This window comes from Vicia villosa, linkage group LG4 (genome assembly GCF_029867415.1).
Source record: "Vicia villosa cultivar HV-30 ecotype Madison, WI linkage group LG4, Vvil1.0, whole genome shotgun sequence".
Classification (NCBI taxonomy): domain Eukaryota; kingdom Viridiplantae; phylum Streptophyta; class Magnoliopsida; order Fabales; family Fabaceae; genus Vicia; species Vicia villosa.
Window position 1 is genome coordinate 137,516,271 of NC_081183.1, and position 12,596 is coordinate 137,528,866.

Genomic DNA, 12,596 nt, shown 5'->3' on the forward strand with positions numbered 1-12,596 from the left:
GATTTTTTAATTTTACCTACGATTTTTGGTCCTTTACCAACGGATTTTTACCGTCGGTAAATAACAAATTGATTGGGGTTAGTCGTCCTTTTATGCTAGAAGTGAGATCAATCAAATGATTACTCCAGTTCCCTTGAGGGAATCTGGTTTGGCAGCTTATAGCATGTTGGTTGGGAACGGATTTGGTAAATGCAGGAGGGGTGTTGGATCACATTCTCTCTTTTTGTGGACGATTGGTTCAGAAGGTTGGGGGAGGAAAATTATGTTAATTTGGCTAGCAACAGGATGGGCTTTATGGAGTATGAGGAACGATATAATTTTCAATTCGAATGAATTTCAAATTGTAGAGGTGGTTCATAGGGCGAAGTTGCTATCATGGTTATGAAATGTTATAGGTTCAGCTGGAAATGGTAACTGTAATTTTGTTTTATGAAGCCATTGGCCGTTAGATTTCCTTAAATATTAAATCGTTGTATTTTCAGGTGAGTACCCATTATGCTCTTTTATTGAAATCTCATTGCTTATCAAAAAAAACTCATGGCTTGACACATCTTTCCATGAAATATATCATGGAGGAAATAGGTTAGGCTCGATCACATTTTCGCTATGTGACGTCACACGTATTATCCAAGTACTGGATCATTTTTGTAATTTAAGAGTCGAAGAATTGGTGAAACAAACCCTTTGAACTTTTGCTAAAGATATCTCAGTCCACATTTCCTAAAACACAAAACTTATAAGATTGAAGTGATTAAACTAGAATATTTTATTCCACAATCTCTCAAATACAATACATGTAAAAACAAATAGATTGATTTAGAATATACTCGTAAAAAAATATTATGATTTTTTTATTACATATAAAAATATTAATCTATTGTAGTTTTTTTTTTTAAACAAGAGATATTATATATAAAGGAGAACTAAGGATTCTCCGACCTGTTTACAAACAGAAAAGGAAAAAGCCCGACAAAAGAAATTACCCATCAATTACAATTACAATTACAATAAGCAGAACATAGGCCCTTTGCTAAAATCATAAAAGGAGTAATTGGCATGAGTAATATCTCCACAAAAAATCCACCTCCAAACCAAAGATTTGATGTTCCAAACAACATCATTATAATTCCACCCTTCCTCCCTAAAGCACACATCATTCCTAGTCAACCATATAGACCATGTCGTGGCTAACCAAACCAAATCAAGTTTCTTCACATCTACCTTTTTAGATTTACAAAATAGGTGTCAATCCATAAAACTTGAAAGACACTCATCTTTCTCTATCCCCCCTTACCTATCCACAAAGCTATCTCTATGCATATATTTTTAACCAAAAAACAAGCAAAAAAAGAGTGATCCCTACTTTCAAGTAAAATCCCACAAAAAGAACATTTTAAATTGTCTAAAGATAGCGGAATACCTCTAAGAACCAACAAATATTTGGTAGGAAGACTAATAGAAATGAGTCTTCAAGCAAAAGCCTTAATCTTGAATGGCACTCCCGCCTTCCAAACAATTCCCTTAACCTCGTCAAATCTACAAGGAGGACCAAAGTAAGTTTGCAAGCTAGTGTAGCGGCCATAACAAGAAGCCACCGTAAAACCATCTTCTCGATTCGCTTCCCACTCAACTACATCACCGCCTCCCCCCCCCCCCCCCACCCACCCCATAAAAGTTGCCAACAAATCAACCAAGGCCTCCTATTCGGCTTTCAACCCCAAATTCCCCACCAAATCCACCGGAACCCCCAAATCCCCCCACTTCCAACAACCATCCTCACACCCTCCCATTCCCGCTAGAGAAATACGCTTCAATATCAAAGCATCATAAGCAATCGGAAATTCTTCCTTCAAAATTCTACCACTCAACCATTTTGCTTCCCGAAAAGGAGTTTTGTAACCGTTTTTAGGAATGAAGGTGCAAAAGGATCCTTACCAACTTTACATCCTATCTTCAATAGATCTCTCCACCAAGTGGAACCTTTCTTAGCTCCTACAAAAGCATTATCTCCCCCCAAAACTTGCGCCGATAAATCACCATATCTCGCCTTCAAAATATGATACCAAATGGAATCCGATCCTTGAAGAATCTTCCATCTCCATTTGCATAAAAGAGATAAATTAAAGTCCACAATATTTTTAACCCCTAAACCCCCTTCTCAAAAGGTTGAGTAACATCCATCCACCTAATCCAATGAATACCTATCTTCCCATCCGCCCCTCTCCAAAGAAAATTGCTTTGAAGTCTCGTGAATTCTTTCGCTACTTTCGCCGGCATCTTATAAAAAGACATTGTGAAAATCATTAAGGAACCCAAAATGGACTTTAACAAGGTAATCCTCCCTCCCAAATTAAGATACCTATATTTCCACCCATCCAACTTCTTTTTCATTTTCTCTAAAAGAGGCTTCCACACCTCTTCTTTCCTCAGATTAGAGCCTACCGAAATTCTAATAAATTTAAAATTGCAAGCTTCCAATTTACAAGAGAGAACCCAAGAAGCGGTTTCCAAGAAAGTACTATTAATATTGATACCGATCAACTTACTCTTGTGACAATTGATTCCTAGCCACGATATCAATTCGAAAGCTCTTAATACCGCTTTGACCGCCCAAACATGTTTCCAAGTGCCTTTTCCCACCAACAAAGTGTCATCCGCGAATTGAAGGATGTCCATTTTACAACAACCATGAATCGAAAAAAACTCAAACTCTCCCACCTCTATAGATTGTTTCACCAACCTTGTAAGCCCTTCCATTACTAAAATAAAAAGAAAAGGCGAAAGAGGATCGCCTTGTCTCAAACCTTTGCCAACCGTGAACTCCTTCGTAGGATTACCATTCACAAGAACCGACATAAAGCTCTTAAACACCAACAACTCCATCCAATTCCTCCACTTCTCTCCAAAACCCATCCTCCTCAACAAATAGGGAAGAAAATTCCAACAAACATTGTCGTACGCTTTTTCAAAGTCCACCTTGAAGAGAAGACAATCACTTTGCTCTTTCTTAGCATAATCCACAACCTCATTTGCCACCAACACCCCCTCAAGCATTTGCCTACCTAGAACAAAGCCACTTTGATTCGGAGATACTAACAAATGTAAGATCCTCTTTAATCTCCCCGTCAACAACTTAGCCCCCCTTTATACATACAACCCACCAAACATATCGGCCTATAATCATCCAAAGTTAATGGGTTTTGAGATTTTGGAGTCAACGTCAAGAAAGAGGATGTAACCGTCTTAGATAGAAATCCACCCTCCCAAAAACTCTTGAAGAAATGCACCGTGTCATGTTTAACCACTTTCCAACACTTCTTAAAAAATAGTTGCAAATACCCGTACGGCCCCGGACTTTTCGACCCCCCACAACTCCATATGGCTTCCTTGATCTCTTCCTCAAGAAAAGGTCTTTCAAGAAAGCTAGCATCCACTCCACTAATACTATCGAATGTTATTTCTTGCAACAAAGGTCTAACCTCTTCCGACCTAACAAACTTATTAGAGAAGTGTCTATAGACCTCCTCCTTCACCTCCTCCACCCCTCCTAACATGCCCGTCGGTGAAGAAATAAGACTTATATGATTAATTCTCCTTCTACCTTTAATAGCCTTGTGAAAAAACCCACAATTGGAGTCTCCTTCCTTTAGCCATTTAATTCTAGATTATTATTTACATTTTAACGTGATAAAGAGCACATGCTCTTATACCAGTTTTCATAAAAACAGAAAGAAAATAGTAATGGTTCCCAGAACCAAATTAGTTAACAATTAAATATTTAGTTTTAAAAAAAATCAATTTTTTGTTTACATAAAAAAACAGTTACCAGTTGTTGCAATGATTGTTGAAATGATTGAAATGTCACTAATTAATGATGTATTTATGGTGGCGGTGATTTGGTTAGCAACGGTCCAGATCATATGGCTAAAGCCTAATGCGGTTATTTTAAAGAGTGAGAACTTTAACTTTACACAGTGTATGTCGGAGATAGTACTAAATTCCTGGAAGTGACTTTTTTCTTTTTACAAATTTGTGGACAATTGTAATTTTCATATTTAAAATATTTTACCGTTCACTTGCTTTGAGTTGTAGAGCTTTCTCTTATACTCCATTATTAATTTCATTGCCTATATATTTAAAAAAATTGAATTTCATCATTTTTAATAAAAAAATATTAAAAAGAATTAAGATTTTTTTTAGAAGGCAAGAAATATTATAACGGGAGAACTAAGGGTTCTCAGACCCGAATACAACAAGAGGCTAGAAAGCCGACAAGGAAAATTACAAACCAATTACAATTACGAGGGGAAATAAATCGGCTCCTTACAAAACTCGTAAAAAGTATAATTGGGGTGTGTAATATTCCCACAAAAAGACCACTTCCACACCAATAGCTTAATATTCCATACGGTATTGTTGACGTTCCAAGAATCATTCCGGAAACAAACTCCAATCCTAACCAACCAAATTGCCCAAGTAGTGGAAAGCCATACAACACCCAATTTCCTATCTTTCACCATATTCACATTAAAAAAGAGTGTCACTCCATAAAATGCGAAAAGCACTCTTCAAAAAAGCTATTCCCTTTACCAACTCATACTTAAAATTAAAAAAAATGTAAGACTTATAATTTTATGTATTAAAAATTTTTAAGTATTAATATTTATTACTTAAAAATTTTTAATACATAAAATTATAAAAATGGACAACTTATGGTTGGATGGCTGCAAATTGAAGGCTAATATTTCAAAGATTAAAAGGAAAGAGCCAAAGACGATTTTGAAATACGCATCGAAGAATATCATCGGTCAAAACAATCTTTCAGGAGAAAAACAAAGCTTTTTGTTAAGAAATGACAACGAGAGTATCATCAGGAAAGTTAACGAGTCAAAGGGAGGAGAAGGCACCTCTAGAACTTTTGCCGACATTATCAGAGGGGAGAAAAGACCGATTGCATCCTTGAACAAAGAAGTTAACACATCTCTTTTCTACTCTTCCTCTGCTGCTGAGAAATCGAGATTTGCAAAAGCAAAAGTGGGAGTGACAAGATGTGTCGGTTCTGCATACTGTGTTGCTCAAAGCTTAGTGGAGGAAGGGATTTTTACCGTTTCGGCAACCGCTTTGGGACCAAACCTATGCCTTCTGGAGGAATCCAATGAGGGAGATTCGAAGGCCCTGTTGGAAGAAGGAGGAGACTGGAGAGCACACTGGTTCAAAGAGGTTAGGGACTGGAGGAACACGGATGCGGAATGCGCAAGAATGACGAGCGTTTCAATTTACGGAGCTCCCTGTTACGTCAAAACCCAGAAGTTTTTTGAAATCCTTCTTGCGGACATAGGAACCATTGTCAACCCTGCAATCCTCAACGACAAAAGCACTAGGTTAGATGTAACAAATATCATGATATACACAGGCTACCTGGAAATGATTAGAAGCAAGGTAAAGGCGTGCATCGACGGTAACTGGTTTGAGATTCTCATCATCAAAGAAGCTATGTTGCTCAAGGACGATTTGGAGGGATCTATCAGCGTCAATGGATCGTCTTCTGATTTCGATGACGCTTCGTCTTCGCCGGACAACTTGGATGATGTCGATTTGTCTCCCCGGCACCGATCCAAGAACCGTTCAACAACACCTCGAGAACTGGGACGAAATTCTGATACCGACGACGACGGGACCCCTAGGTTTTTAGGTACTGATGGCGACAGATCCAGAAAAGTAGAAGGGGAAAAGAGTAACATTGAATGCAAAACAGCGTTTGAGGGTAAACGTATGACCTACTCTGATAAGCTCAGCAACACAGACCCCATTTCAATGAAATGACCTAGCAGAAATCTGATCTTGGAGGATTTTGCAGAATCACCTTTTTCAAAAGAGGAGAAGGGTAACGTTGCTCAAGTGGGTCCAGCTGGACTGTTCATTTTAAATCACTTAACTCAAAACAAAGAGAAAGGTGGTGTGAGAGATACTTCTTTTGTGGACCCCACAGCAAGTTGTGAAAGTCAAACGGTTGCTTTCTCTAGCACTTTGAACAATAAAATAATGGAGGATATTAATTCTGTGAGAGTTGAAAATGTAGTGGGGCCCATTTTAGAGAGTTTAGAGAACTTGACACCTTTTGAGCAGGGACTAATTTTACGGAATAACGGTAATACCGGTAACAAAACAAACTCTCCTCATTCTATAAAAAATGCCAAGAGAATTTTCTTGCTCACAAAAAAAAAAGAAACTGACTATCAACAATAAGAAGAGGGATGTGAGTAGCAATTCAAGTCAGGATCTTTGCTTTGATGAACAATGCAAGAAGGTGAAGAACTCAAAGATCATAAGGAAGAAGATAAGGGAGGTGATGGATATAGGGGAGAAAGTAGAGTCATTTTTTCACCCGATAGAGACGAGGAAATATCAAAGGCAAGAACCAATCCAGAGTGCAACTACTAACTTATTTGCCAAGAACAACTATCTTTCGGGGGGAATTCCGTTAACTTGCGATTCCATTTCTAGCAATGATATCAGGAATTGCAACGTTAGAGTTATCAATGGAGCGTTGAATAATGTTCCGGAGGGGTTATGGAATTCAATGACAAGGTTGGGCATCACTAATGTTTCCGAAAATTTTGATCCGATTCACAAATTGAAAATTATGGAGTTGCGGGACAGCAAAGTTGCACTGGAAACAAAGGGGACTCTAACTCAGGTTCCTCCATGATTATTCTCTCCCTTAATTTAAGAGGAGGAGGGAGCCGAGCTAAGAGAAAGAGAATTGGCTTCCACATTCAAAAGGGCGATGTCGACGTATGTTTTATTCAAGACACTAAACTTAGTGGTCTGGATTTGCATTTAGTTAAAGAGTTGTGGGGAGATAACAATGTAGAGTGGTCTTTTTTGGATGCTAATGGAGCATCGGGAGGGATTCTTACAATGTGGAAAAAAGACTTCTTTTCTCTCAATTATAGTTTTAGAGGGGAAGGTTTTCTAGGTCTTTGCATGGAGAAAGAAGGTAAACTCATTTACTTCGTCAACGTCTATGCCTCTTGTGATAATGCTTCTAGAATGAGAACATGGAAAAGTATTAGCAAGTTCAAATATAACAACATCGGTGGTAATTGGTGTGTTGGTGGAGACTTCAACTCTATTTCCTCTTTTGACGAAAGAGTTGGAACTTCCAATAGAAGGAATAGCAAGGAGATAAGGACCTTTAATGATTTTATAGAAGAGATGGAGTTGGTAGATCTTCCAACAATTGGAGGCAAGTTCACTTGGTTCAAAAGCAACGGGAAGTCTATGAGTCGGCTTGATAGATTCCTTTTGTCGGAAAGCTTCATAGAAGAGTGGAAGGTGGACGGGCAATACATAGGCGGGAGGGACGTTTCCGACCATGCTCCCATTTGGTTGAAAGACAATAGAAAAGATTGGGGACCTAAACCTTTTAGGTTTAACAATTTGTGGCTTAAGCATGAGGAGTTTCCTTCTTTTGTGGAAGAGGAGTGGAAGAAGATTATCGTTAAAGGGAGAGGTGACTTTTGCTTGGTAGAGAAGATGAAAGCTCTAAAAACTCGTATCTCTTGGTGGAACAAATCGGTCTACGGTTGGATAGACCTCAAAATTGAAAAAGAAGGGAAAGAAATGAAAGATTTAGATAACTTGTTTATTCATTTTGCAGGTAATGCTCCGGAAGAGGTGGTTAAGAAAAGGTTTAAAGCGGCGGAGGAGTTTTGGGATAATCTAAACACAAAAGAAGGTTTTTTAAGGCTAAAGTCGAGACAACTTTGGCTCGCCGAAGGGGACGATAACACAAGATTCTTCCACAATTCCTTAAGAGATAGAAGAAGAAGGAATTCTCTTTGTTCAGTTGGCACAATGATGGGAACATTGGAAGAGGTTAGCGAAGTTAAAGATCACATCTTTAAGCATTTTGAAAATTTCTTTAAAGAAGAAGTTAGTTTTAGACCAGAGCTTCATGGGATCCATTTGAACTCTCTCTCAAATGAAGACTCCTTGGTTATTGAACATCCCTTCACCGAAAGTGAAGTCAAGAATGCTATTTGGTCTTGCGAAGGAAGTAAAAGCCCAGGACCGGACGGATTCTCTTTGGATTTCTTCAAAAAGTTTTGGCATCTCATTAAATATGATTTGATGAAGCTATGCGAAGATTTTTACAACAAAGGTACACTTGTCAAAGCTATTACTTCATCTTTTCTAGCGCTTATACCTAAAAATAAGAATCCTCAAAATTTGTACGAATATCGTCCTATTTGCTTGGTGGGGAGTTTATACAAGATTCTTGCGAAGATATTGGCGGAAAGATTGAAAGGGGTCTTGGACAAATTGGTTTCGCCAAATCAAACTGCCTTTGTTCCGGGTAGAAGTATGATGGATGGTGTCTTATTAGTGAATGAGTTGCTTGATTGGGCAAAAAAAAGAGGAGAGGTTGCCTTCTCCTAAAAGTAGACTTTGAAAAGGCTTACGATTCATTATCTTGGAATTACCTTAGATGGATTTTAGGGAGAATGGGGTTTGGGAAGAAGTGGTTGAAATGGATGGACTCTTGTGTTTTTACTAGCCATATGTCCGTCTTGGTTAATGGTAGTGTTACTAAAGATTTCAAAGTTCAAAGAGGTTTACGCCAAGGCGATCCCATTTCACCCTTTCTTTTTGTTCTTGCTATGGAAGGCCTAACCGCTCTCACTAAAAAATCGGTGGAAGTGGGAGACTTTATGCCTTTCAAATATGGTTTAGAAGTCTATATGGACATCCTTCAATTTGCGGATGACACCGTCATCATCGGAGAACCAACTTGTGACAACTTATGGAGCATGAAGGTGTTGTTGAGGGGTTTTGAGCTTGTGTCCGGTTTGAAAATCAATTTCCACAAAAGCAACTTCTTTGGAGTTCACATTGGTGATTGGCTTTTAAATTCGGCTACTAGTTTTCTCTCTTACAAAAAAGGAAGTTTTCCTTTTAAATTCCTAGGATTTTGGATTAGTGATAGTGGTAGAAGAAAGAGAGTGTGGAAGGATATTGTGGATAATATCAATTCAAGATTATCTAGGTGGAAGGGTAGAAACATATCGATTGGTGGTAGGGTGACTTTAATTACTTCGGTGCTTAATGTTATTCCTATTTTCACTCTTTCTTTCTACAAAGCACCAAAGAAAATCATACAAGAAATAAGAAGTCTTCTTAGTAATTTTTTGTGGAATGGAAATATCAACAAAAGATGCATCCATTGGGTGAAGTGGAAGAATGTTTGTAAGCCCAAAGAGAAAGGAGGGTTAGGAATAAGAGATGTTGGTGAAATGAACAAAGCTCTTCTTCTAAAATGGAAGTGGAGAATTTTGAAGGAGGACAAAGCAATTTGGAGTAAATTTCTTCTCTTGAGATATCACAATCCAAAACTCAAAGTGTTAGCCTCTTGTGAGGAAGTTCTAAACTGTGAGGATTCTTCTTGGTGGAAGGATGTTATTCTTAACGACTTCAAGGAGGAGAGCTCCGATGAGGGATTCTCCGATTGGGTCAATTGCAAGTTCAAGAGAGGCAACAACATTCTTTTTTGGCATAGTTGTTGGTTGGGAGATCAAACTCTTAGTACCTCTTTCCCGTACTTGTTCGATCTTTCAACCAATAAGCTTTGTGCGGTTAGTGAGGTGGTCTCTTGGAATAACGGAACCTTTTCATGGAACATTGATGCTATTGTTGGTATCGAGCGAATGCTTCCTCCGGGTTCTTTTGGGGGAGACTCGGCCGAGGCCTCTCAATTGAGGGACTTAAAGGTTTTATTAAACGGAATTGAGCCGGATAACACCGATGTTGAAGACTTCCATTGGAATCTAACTTCTAACGGTTGTTTTTCGGTTTCTAGTGTTTCTACGGCGGTGTCTAACGCTAAGGAGTTGGCTTGGACAACTTCTATAATCAAATTGTTGGAAGTTGTATGGAAGGTAAATATTCCAAAAAAGATAAAAATCTTCTTTTGGAGATTCTTTATCAATAGACTTCCCTTAAAAGATCTTTTGGCTCATAGAGGTATGTCTAATTTTCCCTCCCTAGATTGTGTGTTTTGTTCAAATCATCCGGAAACTTTGGAACACCTCTTCTTCCATTGTCTTGTTTTGAAAGTGGTTTGGGATAGAATTTATCTTTGGTTGGGCAATGGATTGGAGTTTTCTTTGGAAGATTTCAAGAATTTCGGAAGCATTCAAGAGAAGGTGAAAAATATAAAGAATAGAGAAAAAATCAATCTCATTTGGTTGGCTCTTATTTGGAGTATTTGGAATACTAGAAACAACATTATTTTTGAAAATGCTTCCTTTAGCTATGAAGTGATTATTTATAACATTATGATCTATTCTTGGAGATGGTTATGTAATAGTGACCCTAAGTCTAGGTTTATTTTCTATGATTGGTACAAGCTACCACTTAATAGTTACAACTCTTATTAGAGTTTTTTGGTTGTAAGGGTTGCACCCCTAGTGCGATTTCTTTAATCAATTGCCTATTAAAATATATATATATATATATATGAGTAATGCTATTTAGTACGAAGGAAATTAGAGAAGAAATGCAAGAATGTCCACATGTCATTATATTATAGGGAAGTTTTTAAATTATTTTTAATTTAATTTCCTTTTTAATAGGAATCATGGGGTGGTGGTGATAATGAATGGTTGAGATTTATTCTTGTCTTTCTTGTTTTTATGTTTTCTTAACAATTAGCATTTTCCATATATATATATATATATATATATATATATATATATATATATATATATATATATATATTAATATTTATTACTTTTTATAAAAAATTACATATAATTTATTTTCAATGATAATTTTATTATTTACATATAATATACAATATATTTGTATATGACATATCTAACCAATATAATATAAATTATTTCTTTTAAATGAAATTAATGTATCTGAATTTTATAAAAAATTTCAAAAAAACTTGCTCATTACTTTTTAGAATTTTTTTAGTATATTTTGATTTACTTATTAGTTATGTAACTAAAAATCCAATACCTACGGGATAGCAATTCATTTAAATATTTTAAAAAAAAAAACAAAAAACAAACTCTTTGATTCAAAATCAAATCAAATCCATAAATAAAATGTGTTGGTTACGACTCTATTTGCTCTATAAAAACTTGTTTTTTCACACTCTTCTAACTCTCTATTTTCCAGCTTCAAAAAAGGGGTTTAGGGTTAGGGTTTTAACTTTTTCCAAAAAGCAAAGAAATCAAAATTCAACAATGGCATCGACATCAACATCAACAAAGAAGGTGAATCTCAAAAGTAGTGATGGTAACATTTTCGAAGTCGAGCAGGAAGTGGCGATGCAATCACAAACCATCAAGCATATGATTGAGGATGATTGCGCTGATGAAACCGGAATCCCTCTCCCGAATGTGACCAGCAAGATTCTGGCCAAGGTCATTGAGTATTGCAAGAAGCACGCCGAAGCAGCGAATACGGATGAATATGGAAGGCCTGTTGATGAGAATGATATCAAGAACTGGGATGCTGAGTTTGTCAAGGTTGATCAGAATACACTCTTTGATCTCATATTGGCGGCAAACTTCTTGGACATTAAGAGTCTGTTTGATCTTACATGCAAGACTGTGGCGGGCATGATGGATGGTAAGTCACCCGAGGAGATTCGCAAGACGTTCAACATTAAGAATGACTACACTAAGGAGGAAGAGGAGGAGGTTCGTCGCGCAAATCAATGGGCTTTTGAATGAATAAATATATAGGGTTTTATGATTTGGTTATACATAGAGTTATGAGTTTAGAGAGTAAAGTTATGTTTTTATGCATTATTGTTTTTAACATCTTAGCTTGAGGATCAATCATATGGATTAATATTGTTTTCTCTTTCAGTATAAATATGTTGAGAGTCTGAATATGAATCTGCACAAATAAAATCCATAGACTAAAATAATACTAGCAGTGGTAGGAGCAACACAGTTTAATATTCTTTTTATTATCTCACTCTTGTATTTGAAATTTGTTCAAATTCTGTCAAATAAACTTATATAGGCAATGTTGTATACTACATTAAACAAAGGTATGGGTGGATTTCCAATCATAAAGATGTAGATTGTTATCTACTCTTGGAGTTAAGTCTAGAACTCAATCCTTCAAAGATAAAATTATAATTCCTAATACTTGTCATAAAAAAAGTTTACGAACTTATGCAACAGATTCTCAATGATATTGATTCTTGTTTTTTATTTATTACTTTTCTCTGATTTTGGATTTTATGTTTGTGTACTTCTGAATTAATGTTTCTTTGAAAAACAAAAGGAATGAGAGAAATTAGTGCTAGAGAGTAGATATATATTAACAATGAGATTTTATCAAATTATAAAGTAATGAATCGAATCAAAGTAACAACAATTTAAAGGATGGAAAGAAATGAATGAGGCCATGATTTGAGGAGGTTGACACTTAAGTGTTTGAATTTTTTTTAGTCTCTATATCTCACTTTCTTGTTGGTGTTTGTCTCTGGTGTTAGAAGTCTTTTAAAAAAACTGAGTTGTTTAACGTAGCTGATGTGGAAATGTATTAAAAAGAGCACTAAA

At 36.6% G+C, this 12,596-nt stretch overlaps 1 protein-coding gene across 1 annotated transcript; it reads left to right on the forward strand.

Annotated features, from left to right (window-relative positions):
- The first annotated feature begins 11,261 nt into the window (after positions 1–11,261).
- Positions 11,262–11,753, forward strand: LOC131595304 (SKP1-like protein 1A). Its single transcript, XM_058867624.1, has one exon. It carries the CDS (start codon positions 11,262–11,264, stop codon positions 11,751–11,753), a length of 492 nt encoding a protein of 163 aa, XP_058723607.1.
- The last annotated feature ends 843 nt before the right edge of the window (positions 11,754–12,596 follow it).